At 42.8% G+C, this 20661-nt stretch overlaps 3 protein-coding genes across 5 annotated transcripts; 2 read left to right on the top strand and 1 right to left on the bottom strand.

Annotated features, from left to right (window-relative positions):
• Window positions 1-55: 55 nt before the first annotated feature.
• Window positions 56-11676, bottom strand: LOC121571754 (plastin-2). Its single transcript, XM_041883414.2, has 16 exons — window positions 11521-11676; window positions 8803-8879; window positions 8453-8613; window positions 8180-8309; window positions 7741-7873; window positions 7559-7640; window positions 5598-5763; window positions 5283-5425; window positions 5082-5177; window positions 4404-4599; window positions 4203-4281; window positions 4000-4114; window positions 1248-1381; window positions 987-1107; window positions 724-848; window positions 56-594 (listed from the first exon to the last, which is right to left on the bottom strand). The coding sequence occupies exons 2-16, from the start codon at window positions 8867-8869 to the stop codon at window positions 462-464; spliced, it is 1881 nt and encodes a 626-aa protein (XP_041739348.1). The 5' UTR covers window positions 8870-8879; window positions 11521-11676; the 3' UTR covers window positions 56-461.
• Window positions 11677-12974: 1298 nt separating this feature from the next.
• Window positions 12975-15259, top strand: LOC121571757. Its single transcript, XM_041883417.2, has 4 exons — window positions 12975-13132; window positions 13974-14096; window positions 14270-14752; window positions 15002-15259. Exons 1-4 carry the CDS (start codon window positions 13072-13074, stop codon window positions 15052-15054), a joined length of 720 nt encoding a protein of 239 aa, XP_041739351.2. The 5' UTR covers window positions 12975-13071; the 3' UTR covers window positions 15055-15259.
• Window positions 15260-15471: 212 nt separating this feature from the next.
• On the top strand, window positions 15472-20495 carry LOC121571753 (GDP-Man:Man(3)GlcNAc(2)-PP-Dol alpha-1,2-mannosyltransferase-like). Of its 3 annotated transcripts, none has more exons than XM_045214184.1 (8): window positions 15472-15611; window positions 15893-15988; window positions 16188-16324; window positions 16453-17424; window positions 17828-18049; window positions 18186-18557; window positions 19050-19633; window positions 19742-20495. In XM_045214184.1, the coding sequence occupies exons 4-8, from the start codon at window positions 17372-17374 to the stop codon at window positions 20023-20025; spliced, it is 1515 nt and encodes a 504-aa protein (XP_045070119.1). In that variant the 5' UTR covers window positions 15472-15611; window positions 15893-15988; window positions 16188-16324; window positions 16453-17371; the 3' UTR covers window positions 20026-20495. The 3 variants fall into 3 exon arrangements, with proteins under 3 accessions (XP_045070119.1, XP_045070120.1, XP_045070118.1); XM_045214185.1 differs by having other exon boundaries at window positions 15472-15634; window positions 17925-18049; XM_045214183.1 differs by having other exon boundaries at window positions 15472-15634.
• The last annotated feature ends 166 nt before the right edge of the window (window positions 20496-20661 follow it).

The raw sequence follows: 20661 nt of genomic DNA, 5'->3' as shown, positions 1-20661 counted from the left end.
TACAGATGTAGTGTATGTGTATTACAGTACGTGTGAACAGAACCAAGACACAACATTCTTTTAAAATTATTTTAATACAACAAAAATCAGTTTCCCTGACATCTTTATTTTCACAGTTCGAAAGCAAAATGATCTTGATTTAAAATTGAAAACCACATAATTAATAGCATCAATTAAAGAAGTAAAAAGTAAAGTTAGAAAGAGCTAAATCTCGTATCAAAATAAGATGCTCAACTTTCTGATATTTGTGGTATATTTCTAGTATAACTCCAGTTACAGTATTATAATTTGTTATCTGCTCTTCGCTATATCAGGCCTGAGTTTTGAATCCCTGATTTCCTGACATACTAGCTATATCATTGAAATTGTCTTCACTTAGTGAGCTAGTATCCTCTTTTCCCTGATTCTGGTTGTTGTGCTGATAACAACTTCAGGTGATTTGTTCTGTGGGGTCGTGACCCCTACACCTTCTTCATGCCCCGGGCCATCAGGCAGGCGAACACCGTCATCACCATCTTAGGTTTTACCTCCACCAGGTCCTCAGGCAGGGCGTACACCCGCGCTCCGATCTTCCTGGCCATGGAGATGGCATACCTGACAACAGGTAGGATTCAGAGGGGATGTGTTAGTGGGGCAATCTTTACATCTTATCTGTTAGCTTGAACGTTTCCTCTCTTTCATTAAGCTAGTACTCAAATTTGATTATCATCACGTGGTACGTACTTTGCGTTATTGAGCTTCTCCTCCTCAGTTAGGTCCTCCACCTTGATTAGGTCATAGCGGATAGAGCCTAGCTGGATGGCATCAATCAGGTCCAGGACTGGCATACTGGTGGCAATGGACCCATCCTACAGAGGCACAGACACACACACTGAACTATTGCTGTGGAGGGTGCTGTATTTGTATTTTAGTGACTAAATGAAGTCTAGAACTTCAAAAAAGTTACCATGGTCAGGAAAAGGTTAAACAGCAGAGGTACAGCCTACCTTGAATCCAGAGATGGTGCCTTTGCCAGCCTGTGTGAGTGTGTCGTTGACCCAGGTGACGATGGTGTCGTCATTCACCTTCTGCCCATCCCCAAGCTCCTCCAGAATGTTCAGTGTGTACCTGAGAGAAAGAGATGGATCCTTCTAAACGTGGAATTATGGAGTATGCATTGGGCCTGCATAGGAGTTTTTCCTGATCACATGACCGGAACAGGAAAAATGTATAATCTGAAGCATTTTAACACTATTCTGTTGCATTACCTCCTCATCAGCTGCCACAGTAGGGCCTGGGTGAGTTTTCTGTTGCCCTCATTCAGGTCCTGTCCAGCGATGCCCACCAGGGAGAACTTGGCCTCCTTCTTCCCCAGCTCCACTGCATAGTTACAGTTCTCCAACTAGCACAGACAAACACATAATCAATCAATCAGTAATCAGTCAATCAATTGAAAAGCTTTATGAAAATCTATATAAATCAGAAATAAACAACAGTTGGACCGATCCTACAGCCTTTTTAGACTCAACAACCCTGAAGCAATTATCAGCAGACAAAAAATAATCACTAAAAACAGAGATCACCCAAAAATAAATATTAGATACTGTTAAAACGTTCACGTGGAGCAAAGCACCAGGAATGGACGGCTTTCCCAAATAATTGTATTTAACATTTTGGGACAAAGTAGCCCCCCTATATACACAAATGACAACACACGTCACTCAATTCAGTGCTTCTTAGTTCCATGTATCAAACAGTTTTTTCAGTTATATTAAAACCAGGAGAATCTGGAGAGTCCACTGCTGATTACAGACCCATAAGTTTAATAAATTGTGACAATAAAATAATAATAATAACGCTCATAAGCAATAGTATGACAAAAGTCTTACCAGACTTGATACATATCAATCAAACATGGTTTATTAAAAATAGACACTTACAAACAAATACAAGAACATGTTTCAGTTTAATACAATACACTAAAAAACTATATATAGATTTATCAATAATGGCTGTTGATGCTGGAAAGGCTTTTCGACCCGTCTTGAATGGACTTTTCTATTAAAAACTTTGGAAGCATTCAACTTTCCAGCAGAAATAATACATGTAATAAAAATATTATATAAATGTCCTAATGCAAAAATATACACAAATAATACATTAATTGCTGAAATTGCTTTAGAAAGATGCACAAGACAGGATGTCCTCTCTCCTCCCTCCTGTTTGCACTGGCAATTGAACCACTTGCAGAACGAATAAAACTCATAGAAGTTTTACATCTTCCTTAGTCAGAGGGTGCTTTTAACTTTCCAGACTTGGAATTGTATCAACCTGCCAACCAAGGCTTTTACTTGCGATATATACACCTTCCTAATATTGAGTTGAACCCCCCCTTTTGTCCTCAGAACAGTCTCAATTCGCCTGGGCATGGACTCTACAAGGTGTCGAAAGCATTCCACAGGGATGCTGGCCCATGTTGACTCCAATGTTTCCCACAGTTTTGTCAAGTTGGCTGGATGTCCTTTGGGTGATGGACCATTCTTGATACACACAGGAAACTGTTGAGCATGAAAAACCCAGCAGCGTTGCAGTTCTTTACACAAACCAGTGCGCCTGGCACATACTACCATACCACGTTCAAAGGCACTAATATCTTTTGTCTTTCCCATTTACCCTCTGAATGGCACACATACACAATCCATTGTCTCAAGGCTTAAAAATCCTTATTTAACCTGTCTCCTCCCCTTCATCTACACTGATTGAAGTGAATTTAACAAGTGACATCAATAAGGGATCATAGCTTTTACCTGGATTCACCTGGTCAGTCTATGTCATGGAAAGAGCAGGTGTTCTTAATGTTTTTTATACTCAGTGTAGTTAAATGCACTAAAGAGGAACAATGGGTACATATTGAAGATGTGCATGCTTAAACCAGAATCTTTTTACGTGTCTATTTTCAAAGAATAAAGCTAAGAACATTAACATCTTCATAGCTAAGAACACTATAACAATATGGAAGAAAATGAAACGTATTCTACAAGAACCAATATCACTCCATAAAATCACAATCCTTGGATAACTTTTCAAAATGCACTGATAAATTGGTCCACATGGAAAACTAAAGGCATAGAAACCATAAATGACTTGGTAATAGGAAACATATTTATTTCCATTACAGAATTAAAAGGCAATTTTGGACTGACCAATGTAGACATTTTCAAATACATGCAACTTAAAAGTTTCATTTTGCGAAATTTCGATTTGAAATCTTTTGGACATCAGAGCAATCTTGAGGGAATCCTATTTGAGTCAGAAAATTATATTCATATGATAGGTAAGATATACAAAACCTTGCAGAGAGCCTATCCAACTGACAACATCTTAAACTATTGGAACCAAGACTTAAAAAGTACTGATATTGGCACAAGATGGAGGGAATGTTGGAACATAACTAACGAAATTACAGGTAAAGAAAATGTACGCTTAATCCAGTATAAACTAATGTATAGAATTTATTATACAAGATACATAACTCACAAATTCTACAGCACAACGACAGAGTCATGTATAAAGTGTAAAACTAACAATAACTCAATAATCCATGCCTTCTGGGAATGCTATAAAGTCCAAAGGTTATCGGCGGAGTTAGAAAGTTGGCTGTCATAAGTATTACAATGTAAATGTGCTTTTAATCTGTCTGTCTGCATATTTCAAGACATGGCATATGAAAGTGTAGTGACATACCCGATGGGTTGGACGATACTTTTCTCGTCAATCATCTTGAAAAACGGTATACTTAAAAACTGGAAATCAACCAATCCAAGGTCAAATGCTTTATTATCTAAATGTTGAAAGTGCGTGGGCGATGGAGAAAAACAAAATGGTGCAGTTTGAGGCCATATAAACGTCTGTATGCTGTCGTTTATATGTGTATGTTTTGTATTGTTTAAAAAAAAAAAGTACAATTGATCGGTTAAATCATGATCGCACAGTGGGAGAACGTATTGTTCCTAGTCTCACCTTCTTCATGTTGCTGCCCAGTTTGGAGTAAGGGGGTTTGTTTACTCGGTCCCAATCCACTGGCACATTGATCTTCTCGTAGAGCTGGAAGATGACCAAAGCATCATCTATGTCCCTGTAAAACATGCACACACATGTCAAATGAGTGCGGTTTCCAAATGATTGGAAATGGTGTGTAATAAGATGGAGTGACCTGTACTTACACATAGAGGTGGTTGACACGAGGGTTGACCCCCAGTGAGTTCATCCAGTTCCTGAAGGTGCGCTCCTCTCTGGTTTCACCTGGAAGTGGCAGAGATAACATTACACACTGGTTTAGGCCTTGTATATATGGTTTATATTATAATCAGGAAGAGGGGATGCTCAGGAACTGGGTTATGGTCTGGGATGGTCCAAACACTGACCCTCGATGGAGCTCCAGTCGATGTCCTGGTTCTCAGGCTTCTTCAGGGCAGGGTACTTGTTGAACAGGTTGGCAATGTATGCCAAGTTCAGCTTGGGGTTGCCGCGGACCACGTCGGTTGCTGTAACGAACTGCCGGCAGCCGAGACGGTCAGCCTGCTCCAACATGCACTCTGCTCTCTTTATGTCCTCTTTCTCCTGCAGGGGGTGGTAGGGGGAGCTTTAACAGCAACATCTGATGTATCACTCATTGATAATATGTCTGTTGATCAGGTTGGATGAAATATACATTTAAAGCTGCAATATGTCACTTTTTGGGCGACCTGACTTAATTCACATAAAAATGTGAGTAATAGATCTATCATTCTCATTGAAAGCAAGTCTAAGAAGGGGTAGATCTGTTCTATGTGCACTATTTCTATGGTTCCCGTTCTTAAGTTTCGTTTCTGCTTTTACTTTCAGTTTTGTACACCAGCTTCAAACAGCTGAAAATACAATCTTTTTTGTTATTGAAAATATATTTCACAGCGGTTTAGATGGTACAATGATTCTCTGCATTGCTTGTTTTGTCACATAAATGTGGTGAACTATTCGAATTTTAGCAACCAGGAAATGGCGGAGTGATTTCTGCATATTACACCTTCAATGGTTGATGTTTCTAGTGTAGGAGGAGCATGTACCCTTATCCCTGAAATGTCGATGGCAATAGGAGGAATTCCCTCCTCATCTCCCTTAGGGGCCACTTGGTTCAGGATGTTGTAGTAGGCCTTGGAATCCTGTAATGCAAAACAGAAAATTAATACAATCACAAATGCACAAGAAGATCCAGGAGCGACATAGTCATATGACAATCCAGATCCGACATAGTGTGTGTGACCCACCTTGATGTCAGAGCTGAAGTTGTTGATCTTGGAGCAGCCGGCCTCCTCCAGGTGATAGTTGGCCCAGCGCAGCAGCAGCTCCTCTGGGGACAGCTTCATCAGGTCCTCCAGGCTCTCCCCATCCCTCAGCAGGGCTATCAGAGCTGCACACACACACCATTGATATAATTATACACACACGTAAATACAAACAAGGCTACAGAGATCAAGTGATGTACTGTCGATATATAGACAAACTCGTGTTAAAAAGTTATAAAACACACATGCATATTGAAAGCCCATATTCAAATAAAAATGTAACACACACACACACACCTTCGTTCCTGCTGATCTCGATGTCAGCAAACAAGCCAATCTTGATGACCTGCCAGAGCAGGCCCAGGACCAGATGCTGCCTGCCTTCCTTCAGGTCCTCTGCTCCGATGTTCACCACGTGGCAGCCGATGGCCGACGCAGAGTTCAGAGCCAGGTTCAGGTTCTCCTGTTAGAGCACAGCACACACACAGCATACTGTAGATGTGTATGACATAGTGTATACAGTTGAAGTCGGAAGTTTACATATACTTAGGTTGGAGTCATTAAAACTCGTTTTTCCAACCACTCCACAAATGTCTTGTTAACAAACTATAGTTTTGGCAAGTCGGTTAGGACATCTACTTTGTGCATGACACAAGTAATTTTTCCAACAATTGTTTACAGACAGATTATTTCACTTATAATTCACTGTATCAAAATTCCAGTGGGTCAGAAGATTACATACACTAAGTTGAAGGTGCCTTTAAACAGCTTGGAAAATTCCAGAAAATGATGTCATGGCTTTATATGCTTCTGATAGGCTAATTGACATCATTTGAGTCAATTGGAGGTGTACCTGTGGATGTATTTCAAGGCCTACCTTCAAACTCAGTGCCTCTTTGCTTGACATCATGGGAAAATCAAAAGAAATCAGGCAAGACCTCAGAAAAAACATTGTAGACCTCCACAAGTCTGGTTCATCCTTGGGAGCAATTTCCAAAAGCCTGAAGGTACCGCGTTCATCTGTACAAACAATAGTACGCAAGTATAAACACCATGGGACCACGCAGCCGTCATACCGCTCAGGAAGGAGACGCGTTCTGTCTCCTAGAGATAAACGTACTTTGGTGCGAAAAGTGCAAATCAATCCCAGAACAACAGCAAAGGACCTTGTGAAGATCCAGGAGGAAACGGGTACAAAAGTATATATAGCCACAGTAAAACGAGTCCTATATCGACATAACCTGAAAGGCCGCTCAGCAAGGAAGAAGCCACTGCTCCAAAACCGCCATAAAAAAGCCAGACTACGGTTTGCAACTGCACATGGGGACAAAGATTGTACTTTTTGGAGAAATGTCCTCTGGTCTGATGAAACAAAAATGGAACTGTTTGCCCATAATGACCATCGTTATGTTTGGAGGAAAAAGGGGCATGCTTGCAAGCCGAAGAACACCATCCCAACCGTGAAGCACGGGGGTGGCAGCATCATGCTGTGGGGGTGCTTTGCTGCAGGAGGGACTGGTGCACTTCACAAAATAGATGGCATCATGAGGAGGAAAATTATGTGGATATATTGAAGCAACATCTCAAGACATCAGTCAGGAAGTTAAAGCTTGGTCTCAAATGGGTCTTCCGAATGGACAATGACCCTAAGCATACTTCCAAAGTTGTGGCAAAATGGCTTAAGGACAACAAAGTCAAGGTATTGGAGTGGCCATCACAAAGCCCTGACCTCAATCCTATAGAACATTTGTGGGCAGAACTGAAATAGCGTGTACGCGCAAGGAGGCCTACAAACCTGACTCAGTTACACCAGCTCTGTCAGGAGGAATGGGCCAACATTCACCCAACTTATTGTGGGAAGCTTGTGGAAGGCTACCCGAAACGTTTGAGCCAAGTTAAACAATTTAAAGGCAATGCTACCAAATACTAATTGAGTGTATGTAAACTTCTGACCCACTGGGAATGTGATGAAAGAAATAAAAGCTGAAATAAATCATTCTCTCTACTATTATTCTGACATTTCACATTCTCAAAATAAAGTGGGGATCCTAACTGACCTAAGACAGGGAATTTTTACTAGGATTAAATGTGAGGAATTGTGAAAAACGGAGTTTAAATGTATTTGGCTAAGGTGTATGTAAACTTCTGACTTCAACTGTTTAATGACAAAGAAAATAAACTACTGTGTCAATGGGTTATAAAAAGCTGCTGTCCTCTGATAGTCATGTGGTGTTACAGTAATGGCTATAAAAGGTTACCTGGATGGTGAAGGGTGTGAGCTTCTTCTTGTTGATGGTTCTTTCATCGATGGTGTCCGGAACAGACTGGTTGATCATCTTACTACCAGGTGAAGGAGAGATACATAGTTAGATATCAATGGAATATTGCCATAGGGATTGGTTTTTACTCTAAAGTAAGTCTATGACCAGTTAGAAAGTACCATAAAACGATCCCATCTCCGACAGCGGTGAACAGGTCGTTGGTGGTGGGGTCCATGGGGAGGACATGCTTGCAATCTGGGTCTTTCTCCAAGGCCTTATTCACCCAGTTCACAAAAGCAACCTTCTCCTCCTCTGTCAGTGGAGAAAGGTGGGGGTATGGGGGTGAATGCACAATATACATGTAGGAGTATTTGTATTTATGGGGAAATATTTATATACATTAGCCAATCAGAGGCCTTCAGATATGTGACTTCACGGACCAGGAAGTGTTGTTGTACTTATGGATTGTTCCAGACATAGATGTAGATGTGGTTCTGTATGTCTCATTTGAATAATTAGTGCTTCCTGTGTCATGTTGGCTACAGATTTATCTAGAGAGTGACTCAAATAGATAGCTTGGGGGAATTCTCAGCCAGTGAAACAAGTAGGGGCAGTCACCTGAGTAGGAGTGCTGTGTGCCTGAGCTGGACTGCTCTGAGGTTCCTGCTACGGCATAGATGCCCTCCTTCTTGTTGATGGCTTTCTTGAAGGTCTTAGCCACCTCTGTACTCTTCAGTCCATGGACCACCTTAGTGGAAGGAAACATGGTGGTGAGATGATACCATGTTTCTCTGGTGTCATGTCAAGATGTATCAAGCTAAGTTCTGCTCTTCTTTGACATTTACTTTTTGTAAATGACATTGACTTTAACCTCGTGACCTCTGAACTTACATTGGCAAACTCATCGAAGGTGACTTTGCCGTCATGCAGGTCTCCTGTCTTGGTGAGATCCTGGATGATCTCTCTGACTCTGTATCCTGGCAACGGCAGGTTGGCAGCTTTGAACAGGTCATTGAGCTCTTCTGTGCCAATGTGGCCATGAGAGTCGACATCTGGAACAGGATGGATAAGTCAAAAGGTCATGTAAAATGTAGCCTTGTTGAATGCATAATGAGTCAGTGACCCAGGATAAAAGAGAGAGAGTGAAGTGAGTATATAATGTATCAACTATGTTTCAGTTTCTGTCTTAGTATAGGGGAATCAGGATTGGAGATTGTTCAGGCTCCCTGTCAGGCTCTCACCGATCTTAGCAAAGGCTTCTCTCAGTTCTTCCAACTCATCCTGAGAAATCTGTGCTGGAGCAGCCATTTTGTGGGATCTGAAACCATCAAACACAACTTCAACTTCAACTTTCTTTACAAAGTCATACAATACTGAACATACTCAACAAGGAGGAACTGGAAAAAGTATTATATTTCTGCATGTTGTCACTGTGATAATTGCAACAAAATAAATGCTGTACCCAGTGGTTCTGGGCTCTGATGTCTATTTCATTCTAAAGTATCCTGCTTCTAGTGAGCTACTTCATACTTTTTCTGATGAGGTAATTCGCACCATTCATGTGTCTTTATTACACCCCTTTGCAACTGCAAGTCATTATCACATAACTAGCGTTTCCAAGTATACACGACAACAAAGTCGTCATGAGGATATGGCTTAAGACTTGTGTGAAATAGGGAGAATAATATATTATGCAATTCAGATAAGTTTGTCTTGTGACATTCTGTGTGGTGAGCCAGAGCAACTCAAAGTTTGCGTGCGGATGTGTTTATCTGAAACTCCTCTGAATTCTTCCTCATCTGCCTTAGGACTAAGTATACATTCCAGGCCTAAGGCCTCAGTCTGAGTCGAGAGTGGAATAGAGGTTGCTATATTGATAACAGACAGGAAGAATGGCTGCCATTTCACTGTGTGGCTTCATTGAGACCTCTACGGCTGTAAACCACAGAGATAAAAGGTCACGTTAGATACAGAGACCCACTTTGCTCTGCTCTGCTTGCCTCCGAGGTGTGAAGTTTAGAGATGAGTAACAAATGTCTCTCTTTCCATTGTCACCCACCTCATCAGAACAAACCTGATTGGCTCCTATAAATGGCATCTATGGTTTTCTAAACCTATAGTATGGAGAAAGGTCTAGAGAACATTATTAGTCTAATTCAACCATGTATGTACTGTAGTAGCACACTTGTTTTTATTTTAGTATGTATTTTACCCCTTTTTTCTCACCAATTTTCGATCTTGTCTCATCGCTGCAACTTCCCAACGGGCTCGGGAGGCGAAGCTCGAGTCATGCGTCCTCCGAAACATGACCCACTAAACCGCGCTTCTTAACACCCGCCTGCTTAACCCGGAAGCCAGCCGCACCAATGTGTCGGAGGAAACACCGTTCAACCGACGACCGAGGTCAGCCTGCAGGCGCCTGGCCTGCCACAAGAGCACGATGAGCCAAGTAAACCCTCCCCTAACCCGGACGACACTGGGCCAATTGTGCGCCGCCCTATGGGACTCCAGATCACGGCTGGTTGTGATACAGCACAGGATCGAACCCGGGTCTGTAGTGAAGCCTCTAGCACTGTGATGCAGTGCCTTAGACCGCTGCACCACACAGGAGGCCCAGTAGCACACTTCTGAATGCTCAAATAAGGAAGAACAAGGAGATTTTGTTCCCTTTCTTCCACCATAGCTATAGAGGTCAGAAGCAGAAGTGAAACTGATATATTTTCACACCATGTTTCAAAATGACCAGCTCTGTCACTTTGCAAGCATTTCATTTCAATCAGCAGCGAGACACTCTCTGATGATTAAATAAACCACACACTGGATGACACAATGACAGTGTGATGTTCACTAATCTAAAAACAGGATATTATTGCCTTTTTAGGGCCGACATTTACCCTCTTTACATTTTGATGATGAAGTAAAATGTGTCTTTGCATTTTGATCATGAGGGGCGTTATCTTTCATGAGGCAAATCCAGTTCCTTGATTTGAAATCCCTAAAACCCTCATCTGTCATCAAGGATTACCTGTGGACTCAGCCACTAAAATCATCAAGGGCCTTTATGGAAATAAAACTGCAATACCCACAAACATCAGTCATGGTACCGCAGATTTCACATGCAAATCTTGTTCTCTTTTAAACAGACAGCTTATTCATTATGTACTAAGAAAATAATCAAACAGTAAGGTACATTTGCATGGATTATATGTAGGAAGAGAGGTTTATTGGAACAATATTATGATGTGGACATTTATTAAAGCCAATCTGTCTGTCACTCAAAGTAATCTTTATACAGCAATCAATTGTGCTTCCTCGGTTTCTCTCAATTGTTTTGTATGCAAAGGCACATTCCTTTAAGTGTAGTTTGTTATTGATTCTTCAACCACTATTAAAAGACAAAATATCTATTCTATATTGTTCATAATTTCCAAATTAAGAGATTACAAATCTGCATGTGCCAGTCAATTCCACATGCTGATGCACATGTTATTCGGTGAATAGTGAAGATATGTTGGGAACTTTTAGAAAATGTACATTTATATCTGAGTTACTGTTAGCTTTCACGTTAGAATACTTTTCAGCAGTTGCAGCAAGGCTAACCACAACCCAACTAACTTCCTGTTTAACAACGGTGCAATGGTTTACTTCTGCTCTCTGCCCCCATATTCTGCTGATTCTGAAACTCTACAGTCAAGACATGGCAATGCTGCGCATTGAGCAGCATGTCTACTACACATGCTGCCCTAAGATTCCAGGACGACACTATCTATTAACACACACAGGACCATCTGTGAACCCTTATAGACTGTTAAAGCAACAGAAATGCATCATCATCATTCATCCTCATCAGCATCAACACACAGTCACAGACCATTTTCCCAGTAGATTCAACGTAATAAAGACACATGCAGAGGGACACACTGACACTGAGAGGCCCCTAGGTCAGAAGATTGAATTACCTGAGGGAGGTGAGTTGACTGGCGGATCTGTCTGTGAGTCTGTCTGTGTGGTCTGTCTGTCTCTGTCTCTGACTCACTTTCCTTCCTTCAGTGTGTCTGCTGCTCTCACTGCTTGACAGGCAGGCAGTGCACTGTCTCTCCCTCAGAAGTCATGCGACAATTCATCTATTCAAATAAACGAGGAAGGAAGTGACACGCGACCCACAACAACTTCAACTTCACTAAGAGGAATGTCTTTATATGGCAATCTGCTGCCTGCCACAGGGCTATCAAGGTGGATCAGTCTGGCAATAATATTTTACTCCGTTTTGTGTTTGTGTAGGTTTGTGCATGTTCTATTCAGTTTTGTGATGTATTTTATGTTGACTTTAGTGACAACCTATAAAATTAAGTTAGATGAAATATTATCTTCATACATCTTCAGAGGGAATTTCAGGCAAAGTTCAACAGCAGTTATTGCAATTGAGTTTGACATCATCCTCCTTAGCCATATTGAAAGTGTCTCAGTTGTCATTGGTTAGTCTGTCAACATTTCACCGCTGCAGTAATACACAGACTCATGTCTGGACCGATCCCAGGCCAGGCATTCTCAACAATACTGCTTTATCCCAATGAATGACTGTATATAGGCCTACATTTATTGTTCTAGTCTAGTCTATGAGGAGATAGTAAACTGTTTTACTTGAAAAACACTTATTTTTCACACTTAGCATAGTAATTGGCTTGGCACCTAAAACCCTCACAAACTTTTACAGATGCACAATTGAGAGCTTCTTGTTGGGCTGTATCACCGCCTGGTCTGGCAACTGCACCGCCCGCAACCGCAGGGCTCTCCAGAGGGTGGTGCGGTCTGCCCAGCGCATCAAACTACCAGCCCTCCAGGACACGTACAGCACCCGATGTCACAGGAAGGTCAAAAAGATAATGAAGGACAACAACCACCCGAGCCACTGCCTGTTCACCCCGCTATCATCCAGAAGGCGAGGTCAGTACAGGTGCATCAAAGCTGGGACCGAGAGACTGAAAAACAGCTTCTATCTCAAGTCCATCAGACTGTTAAATAGCCTTCACTAGCACATTAGAGGCTGCTGCCTATATACATAGATTAGAAGTCACTGGCCACTTTAATAAATGGAACACTAGTCACTTTAATAATGTTTACATATCTTGCATTACTCATCTCATATGTATATACTGTATTCTATACTATTCTACTGTATCTTAGTCTATGCCGCTCTGACATTGCTCGTCCATATATTTATATATTCTTAATTTACTTAGATTTGTGTGTATTGGGTATATGTTGTGAAATTGTTAGATATTACTTGTTAGATATTACTGCGCTGTCAGAGCTAGAAACACAAGCACTTCGCTACACCTGCAATAACATCTGCTAAACACCCGTATCTGACCAATACAATTGTATTTTATTTTATTTGATACATACCTTTTCTGCCATATTTGCATTGACATACTCTAGCGTGGTAGTAGACCTTTATGCACCTTTGAACCTGGTTGACTCAGATTCTTTTGATCTGATTGACGGTTGCTATGGCGGTTGCCAAGGACTCTGTTGAACCGTGGAAACATATCAGCCAAGGAAATCTCAGTGGTAAGTTTGCCCCCAAAAAGTGACAATATGATGTAAACTAGCTAACTAAATGTGAAATTTCGAATGTGATGTTTATTTTGAACGTGTTTGAAATGTCATTATTTGGTAGATTCATTGGTTGCTGTTATTCTATGACTAGTTGTTTAGCTTAGCTAGCTAGCTAAGTTATCTGTTTCCTGTGTCAACAACTAATGATACGTTTAGACGAGGGACGCAAAAACCGTTATAGAGTTGGTATAGCGGGACAAGAAAGCAAGAAAGAGGGTGACCGTAAAAGGAAGCCAGCACAACGATATGGTTTGCTATGGTGATTTCAGTAAACAAACACAGCAAATCAACATCCGTTAGAAAACAACGCTACGACAGACGGCAAAAGTTGAAATATTTGAACTGTCTCTGGCGTTAAGTCCCGTCTAATGTGGCGGCTGACGGCATTCACCGCCAGGCACAACGGCATTTACAATCGTGCGCTCATTGAAACAATGACATCCGGTTTGCGGTCTACCTCTTACCATCTAAACGCAGCATATTACATAGGCTTGCCAGTTTTGCTCCCTCTGTTGATTAATTAGCTACTTACAACAGATTACAGGTCGTTTAACCAGGGAATTAAGCTTAGGTTATATTGGGCAGACACACCTGATGGGACTGGATAGGTAGCCTATAAAGACTGGTGATGGCTCTAATTTACCTAGCTAGCTAACTCTACTTTATATTATTTCCACCATACTGCTACCATTGGCGCCTATTTACAGCTTAATTAAATATTTGTAGATTGGTTTTTGGCATTTATGCTACTGTAAATGTCTACAGTTAATTTAGCTACTTTACCTTTTGCCAGGAATTAAAAGCTTTCAACGTGGAGTAACTATGCCATCAGAACATGCAAGGCTTCTTCGGAGGCCTTTGCCTCCTAAAAAGATTCCCCCCATTGTGAAACCACTTCTTCCGCCTATACTTTCAGGTAAGTTAAGTTACGTTATCTTCGTTGAGCATGTCTCATTGCACAGAAATGAACTGCAGGAAGCATACAATTCGTATCCTTCTTAATCTAGGCCTATGTTTGATGCAACTGTTAAAGTGTCATGGGAAGCTTGTGATCTCATTTGTATTTGTTTTCTCCATGTACAATCATAGACTCATTGCCATCAACAGAGAGAAAGGCTCTGAAGGACAGTGCCACAGAGGGGAGTGAGTCGCGCTGCCACGCACTTCCTCTTTGGGATTATGACCCTGCAGCCTTCAGAGTGGCCCCCACTCCCCTGACCTCAGTCCCATCGATGCTGATGCCTAAAATAATCAAGGGCTTCTCCTGTAAACCCCCATTCACCCTCCCTAAAATCCCCCTCCTCGACCGCCTCAAGACAGACCCCAGATGCATCCCTTCTCACCCTACCTTTAGCTTCAATGACTTCCTGCGAGACCCTAATGGCAGCAGTGGGCCCCAGTCGCTGGAGGGCCTGAAGAAAGTGGCTCTGTCTCACTGCAACTACAGGAAGCTGGTTGGGTTCTTCCTAATGGAGCTGCACAAAGGGCAGCAGGCTGAGGTGTCCAAGCAGCTGATGTCCACTGAGAAAGTGCCAGAGGCCAAGACCAGGATCCCACAGAGGCAGATCAAATGTGATACACACTGTATATAATATGTTAAAAGATGACCTGCCATTGTAGTAGGCTAGAGTCCAGATTGTGGTGTTTTCATTAAGCACCAGTACTAGTGTATTATTTAGTGAGTATTGTGTGACAAGGATGCTTGCTTGTGTAAGTTACAGTGGTGTACTGTTTCTTCATGCGTATTGTGTGTGTTTTAGTATTTGTTGTGTGTGTGTTATCTGATAAAAGCTGACAGCATTGATCCGTATGGAGTTGCAGGCTCAGATGATATGTCGGCGGAGCTGTCTGGGAGATGGGACTTGCAGGTCTGATCAGAAGTCTGGAGATCTGGGTACCACCAGGGGAAAGATAATCTGTTCAGAAGCAGGCAAACGTATACCCAGGCAAGAACATGTTTGCCTTCTCACTTACTATACCATAACCAACACTACATAACCAACCCTCTTAAAACACACCTTTTTAGCTTTGCTTTTCCTTAGGGTGCTTTTTAGTCGTTCAGTTTTGATTTGTTATTCTTTTGTTTTTTATCGTCTTATGTTTGTGTATACTTTTTTTTTTTCATAGTTTTTATTGTTTTTTTCCCCCTGTGAAGCACATTGCGTTGCATTCCATGTCTGAAATGTGCTGTATAAATAAAGCTTGATTTGATTTGATTGTTGAGTTGTTTGTACAAAGCCAAGCTCTGTTTTTCTTGTAGCAAATAAATCCACCTTTCCTTTGAGCAGGAACGGAGATGATCCTGACCAAGCACTTTCGGTGCTCTCGGCGGACCCACTCCCTGTTCAGGCACTCTGGAGAGGCCATCAGCCTGTCTAAGCTGGCCATACTCGACTGTCTGATGGAGGGGGGCAAGGCATTCACCTTGAAGGTGCTGTGTGTTGTTGACTGTGGGTGTGTGTCCTTTGCCAATTATTTATATATTATTTTATTATTTATTCCTTATGCATTGAAAGCCTTTGTTGTCAGAGTCTTTGCAGCATAATTGAGAGAGCGACAGAAACACAGCCATCCTTTGTTCGACCTAACATTAAAAGGAAATAAAACAACAGTCACTCAAATATAGCATAGCAGGAAGTAGAAGAGGAATATGTGAGCTAGAGCTCTTTCTCTCTGAACCTTTACTGAGGGATTTACAGTGTGTTTTCTCAGGCCCACTTCATCGCCCTGCTTCCTGATCTGACTCCTCTGGCCCAGAGCCTGCTCTACCTTAACCTGTCCTTCAATGACCTCACTATCTTCCCAGTGGTGAGATCCCTTATGAACTGACACAAACCACAAGCATGTCATACCGATATACTGGGGTTATTTTAGAGCCTATTTATCTGAAAAGGGTCTTCTGAAAGCATGCCGCAAAATGGCACTGCAATTCCATGGCAAGACAACTCCCATGTCTCTGGGAAATATGTATATAGCCAAATATTTATTCCCCCCTCTCTTTAAACAGGTGTATGAGCTCACACAGTTGGAGGTGCTGAAGATGAGAGACAGCCCCATAGAGGAGATTCCAACCGGCATCCACAGACTCAACAGGTTCAAGACCTTTGTCATCTCCTTCTGCAAGAACACCTCCCTGCGGTCTGAGTAAGAGCAACAACAGGGCACTACAGTTTTGGGAACCTGTTATACACAGTGTTATAAACCTACCCTGCTGTCAGAAGTCTTTGTCGGTGACCCAGATCTGAGTCCTGTGCTGTCTGTCCTATCTACAGGCTGTACCAGCTGCCCTCTCTGCAGTTTCTAGATGCCTCCTACAACCTCCTCTCATCCCTAACCAATGGCATCAGAAAACTCCGGTACAGTCCAGAGAAGGCAGTAAGGCTGCAAAGACCATAATATAGAGCTTTTCCCAAGGTCTTACATTGTATGGGGGTAACTCATCCATTCCACCACCTTTGTATAGTACCAACCTTGTGTTATTATTGAAATGTAACAAAACACCTCTGGCTGCAGGACTCTGGAAGAGCTGCAGCCGGAACACCCCCCAAGAGCCGCAACACTCAGCCACTATGGCCCTTTCTCTCACAGACCGCTGCCTGTTACAACATCTTTGGACTACACAGGTTGCCCTTCATCTTCTATGCCTGCACCCCAGCCTGCCACTGGAACTTCAAGAACCAGACCGAGAGTCTCTCCACAAAACTCACAATAGTGAACAACAAACATAACTATGAAGGAACTAATACTGAGGCTACTGTATCTTGGCCTGAATAGCCAAATACCCCTATCTCAGATCTAACTCATCAGCACTAATCTTGTGCCAAATTTTTACATTCCCAGTACTGGTGTCATTCTCTTTATGTAGCCTTGAGTAGTTGTCTGAGTAGTTGTCTGAATAATGTGTATTTTGCACAGCAAGTGTATGTGAATATTCCCATACTTATGGCACTTTTTATGTCTTTAAAATGTCTATTGACCTCAAATTAAAAACAAAGTCTCTCTAAATACTATTTTTTTTTTTCTGAATACTAATTAGTTGTGTTCAACTACATATTTTAGCCATCAAGTAGTGTATCGCTTTAATTCTGACGTCCTATGTAAACAACGAAATATGGACCAATCACAGACGCGCACCTCAACAGCCAGCTCGACAACTACTTCCAGTGTCAAAGTTTGTGTTGTGTTGTCAAGATGTCTGGCCATGATCGTCATCATCTGCCTCTGTGCTTATGCGACTTCATCAGGTAATAATCATTGAATAAATGATGCTGCTTTGTTTCTAACACCTGGCGTAGTAAATGCAGATCGTAGTTATCTTGACAACAGAAACTGGCTATATGAAGAAAGAACAAGTGACAGTCATAGATAGTAGCCATATCTATGACTAATAAAATACATTTTACAATCGGAGTTCTTTGTATCGACATGACATTGTCAAATACTGGAGTTAAATTCATAGCTAGCTAGCTACTGAGAACCAGTCAGTAAGCCACCATGGTGTTATAATAAATGCACTGTTGGTTAAGGGCTGTAAGTAAGCATTTCACTGTAATGTCTGCACCTGTTGTATTCGGCGCATGTGACCAATAAAATTTGATTTGATTTGATTTATAGCTAGTAGTATAATTATTATTGTCTTCAAAACAGATTACTATGGTCCATGGTGCTGCCATGCGTGTATCTGAGCTTGGTGCTGACGCTGCTTCTGTTTCTACTCGTCATGGGGGTCCGAATGTGGCTGCAGAGGAGTCGGAAAGCCCGCCTGGCTCAGGACAGCTCCCCAACGGTGGCCTTTTTCCACCCCTACTGCAATGCAGGAGGGGGCGGGGAGCGTGTGCTCTGGTGCGCCCTCAGAGCGCTTCAGAATAGGTAGGTTTACACTGTCTGAGCCTATATTTAGATTTCAATGCATTCAGTGCTCATGAGCGTCATAACCTGTATTTTCCATAACTTAATCTCCTGATATGTTGAGTTATGTGTCTCTTCTGTGTCTTCCCTCCTGTAGATACCCAAATATCTCTTTCGTTGTGTACACCGGTGACCAAGGTGTGACGGGGGAACAGATTCTGGAGGGCGCCCGACAACGCTTCAACATCAGGCTGCCTCGTCCAGTGACTTTCATATTCCTGAAGAACCGTCTCCTGGTGGAGAGTAGCACCTACCCCCACTTCACCCTGCTGGGGCAGAGCATGGGCTCCATGTTTCTGGGCTGGGAGGCCCTCACGTCCTTCGTACCAGACCTCTATGTGGACTCCATGGGCTATGCCTTCACTCTGCCTATCTTCCGCTACTTGGGAGGATGCAGGGTGGGCAGCTATGTGCACTACCCCACCGTCAGTACTGACATGCTTTCTGTAGTGAGAGAGAGGAACCCCACGTCAGTACTGTTTATTTTAATTACAAAGCATATCCAGAGTGGCGCAGTGGTCTAAGGTAGCTGTGCCACTAGAGATCCTGGTTCGAATCCAGGCTCTGTCGTAGCCGGCCGCGACCGGGAGACCCATGGGGCGGCGCACAATTGGCCCAGCGTCGTCCAGGGTAGGGGAGGGAATGGCCGGCTGTAGCTCAGTTGGTAGAGCATGGCGTTTGCAACGCCAGGGTTGTGGGTTCGTTTCCCACGGGGGGCCAGTATGAAAGAATAATAAAAAAATAATGTATGCCCCCACTACCTGTAAGTCGCTCTGGATAAGAGCGTCTGCTAAATGACTAAAATGTAAAATATTGATATTGTTATTTATTGTGATACAGAAGATAATGTGCTCTTTTTAATAGTGTGGTTGATGTATTTTTGTTATAGGCCTAGTTATCAAACCTGTGATTTTCCTCTGCAGTATTTGTAATCATCCACTCCCTCCTACAATCCCAACAGGTTCAACAATGCAGACTACATCTCTACTAACCCTGTCCTTAGTACGGTTAAGGTGATATACTACTGTGCCTTCGCTCTGATCTACGGCCTAGCTGGCTCCTGCAGCGACGTCGTCATGGTCAACTCTACCTGGACGCTGGGCCACATCCTGGCTCTGTGGCGCGCCCCCAGCCGCACCAGCGTGGTCTACCCGCCATGCGAAGTCCGTTCCTTCCTTGACATGCCATTGGAGGACGAGGTGGAAGGGGAGGGGTTCGGAGACAGTAAGTGCCATTCGATAGTGTCTGTGGGTCAGTTCCGACCAGAGAAAGACCACCGGCTACAAATAAGGGCGTTCCGGAAGCTTCTGGAGAGGAAAGGGGCGGGCCCGGGAGGGCGGGAGTCTCTGAGGCTGGTGTTGATTGGTGGCTGCCGTAACCAGGAGGATGAGGATAGAGTGCTGATGCTAAGGGAGTTGTGCCAGGAGCTGGGTGTGACTGACAGGGTGGAGTTTAAACTCAATGTTTCCTTTGAGGAGCTAAAGAGGGAGCTGGTGGACGCCACCATTGGCCTGCACACCATGTGGAACGAGCATTTTGGCATAGGTATTAATCTTATATCTACCATCTTATTATCTTCCGTTTTTTAGACAAGTATTGTACATTCCAGACTCCTGATCCCTGTCCCCTCTTCTCTGCCTCCTCTTGTCTCAGGTGTCGTAGAATGTATGGCTGCAGGGACAGTCATCCTGGCTCACAAGTCCGGCGGCCCCAAGCTAGACATCGTGGTTCCCTACGAGGGTGGACAGACTGGATTCCTGGCTGACAGCGAGGACAGCTATGCCACCGCCATGGAGACCATCCTGACCCTGTCGTCGTCGGCACGGCTGGAGATCCGGCGGAACGCCCGGCGGTCCGTAGAACGTTTCTCCAACCAGGAGTTTGACGCTAGCTTCCTGTCTTCCATGGAACCTCTGATTGGAACACTGCAGCGATGAGGGAAGACCAATCACTCCCCCCTCAGACTGAAACCCCTCCGCTCTGCTGCCCTCACAGGCCTGATTGGCAGAGAATGTTGTATCAATTTGAATGTTGGAACACTGATGGTCTATCGGAGCTTTGCTGGCTTTATTAATATGAATAAGTAAGGATGCTTGTCTTATCTGCACTGTCTTGATAGAGTTACAGTGAAGTGAGGTGGTGGACATTCTATTTATACATTTACACTCAAAAAGCACTTGATCCGGAACGATTAGGTTTCTGTACTGTTTTCACTGGCGAAGAATGACCAAATATCATTGTGCAATTTTTTTTTCTCAGTGTGCTTTTTTTCCCCCTCTGTAAGGGACCATGGCTCAGAAATGTTACTGATTAAATGTGCAGAAATGTAAATATACAAACAATGCTTTATTTTGGAAAAGTAAATGTATTGTTCCTATATATCTGATGAATAAAACATTCAACCTTATGTTGTACTTTATTATTTTTAGTCTTTAGAAGTTGCTCCATGTAACAACAATACTGAAACATTTTCAACACCTAAATACTTGACTTCTTGTCAATGCCTGCTTATGTTATACTGCCAACCTGTGGCAAGAATAGGTAGCACTTGGTCCAAACTTAAACCTGCAGTT

The sequence above is a fragment of the Coregonus clupeaformis genome, unplaced genomic scaffold (genome assembly GCF_020615455.1).
Source record: "Coregonus clupeaformis isolate EN_2021a unplaced genomic scaffold, ASM2061545v1 scaf0211, whole genome shotgun sequence".
In the NCBI taxonomy this organism is placed as follows: Eukaryota; Metazoa; Chordata; class Actinopteri; order Salmoniformes; family Salmonidae; genus Coregonus; species Coregonus clupeaformis.
The sequence above is the reverse complement of the archived record's forward strand: the minus strand, read 5'-3'. Positions and strand labels throughout refer to the sequence as shown.